At 50.6% G+C, this 1088-nt stretch overlaps 1 protein-coding gene across 1 annotated transcript; it reads left to right on the top strand.

Moving 5' to 3' along the window:
* Positions 1-152: 152 nt before the first annotated feature.
* LOC114818666 (small basic protein 1-like) lies at positions 153-878 on the top strand. Its single transcript, XM_029085518.1, has 2 exons — positions 153-210; positions 748-878. The coding sequence occupies exons 1-2, from the start codon at positions 153-155 to the stop codon at positions 876-878; spliced, it is 189 nt and encodes a 62-aa protein (XP_028941351.1).
* The last annotated feature ends 210 nt before the right edge of the window (positions 879-1088 follow it).

Here is a 1088-nt window from a genome sequence, read left to right as displayed (position 1 = left end):
TTTGGAGATGGGTTTGCTCAAGTTTCTCCTCTTGTCACACTCATTATGGCAGGAGTCCCTGTATAAAACCAAGGACCTCCAAGGTTCTCCACTCTGGTCATCTCAGACCCGCTTTGCTCCTGGTGTGCTGAGATCTCCATTGACCTCCAGGCATGAGGGTGCTCTGCGTGGTCTTTGCTGTGCTCCTGCTTTTCTCCTTGGCCATCCCAGGTAAGATGACAACGCAAGGGGGTGAAGAAAGCGGGGCTGACCCTGTAGGCTGGGGGTAATGAGTGCCTGTCCCTTCTCCAGCCTTTGTGCCTTGGGGTGGAGGGAGGTGGTTCTTCTCACCCACCTTTGGCAATGGAGCTCAGCTACCTGTGGCCAGTTCTGGCTGCTCACCTCCTGCTTCCTGCAGCATCAGCATGGATGGGCAGAAACAAGCACTTGAGGACATGATGTACCCAGCCTACCTCACACAACTGATTTGGGATGTGATGAGTGTCACATGGAGAATGCTTGTCTCTTATGTTCATGCAAAAAGATCTTGCTGGTGAGCTACAGTGCTGACATGTGGAGAGGCATGATTTTTAAGAGTTCAGTGGTCCCCCAGCTTAACGAGGACAGAAAGCACAGATCCTATCCTATGAGGGTTTTAACCTGAAGGAACCCTGTACCACCAGCAAGGAGAAAACTTTTGAGGCTCTTCTCTCCTATGATATCTGACATTTTCTCTTATAACCCATCTCTCTCTTCCTTCCATCGCAGGGTATGGGCAGTTTAAGGGCGCTTGTGGTGGGTACTGTTCCTACCTGTGTGCCAAAAGGGATGAGTGGACTTTCAGCCAGGCCTGCGGGAAGATGTACTGCTGCATCCCTCCACCCAAAAAGGGAAAATGATTGTGAAAGTGTCCAGCTGTGAAGGAAGAGCAACATTTTCGATGGAGCTCTCAGCGCTGTATTCATGGTGTGAAAGAGATGGTATTCACTGCTTTGAAGTAAAGATGGGTAAATGTGATCTCTCTGAGCTGTGTGGTTCATTCACCTCCTGGGAGGGCAGCACCAGGTCTAGGTTCTCCCTGGACCGTGATCACAAGTCACCCCTGAAAA

The sequence above is a fragment of the Antrostomus carolinensis genome, unplaced genomic scaffold, assembly GCF_000700745.2.
Source record: "Antrostomus carolinensis isolate BGI_N321 unplaced genomic scaffold, ASM70074v2 scaffold17130, whole genome shotgun sequence".
Lineage (NCBI taxonomy): Eukaryota > Metazoa > Chordata > Aves > Caprimulgiformes > Caprimulgidae > Antrostomus > Antrostomus carolinensis.
Note: the sequence above shows the minus strand (reverse complement) of the source record. Positions and strands in the feature narration are given on the sequence as shown.

Excerpts from the sequence above, each read along its gene's own strand:
- LOC114818666 (XM_029085518.1), top strand. The coding sequence starts at position 153 with ATGAGGGTGCTCTGCGTGGTCTTTGCTGTGCTCCTGCTTTTCTCCTTG. Across the intron at positions 211-747 it reads TTTCTCCTTGGCCATCCCAG|GGTATGGGCAGTTTAAGGGC; the intron begins GTAAGATGACAA and ends CTTCCATCGCAG.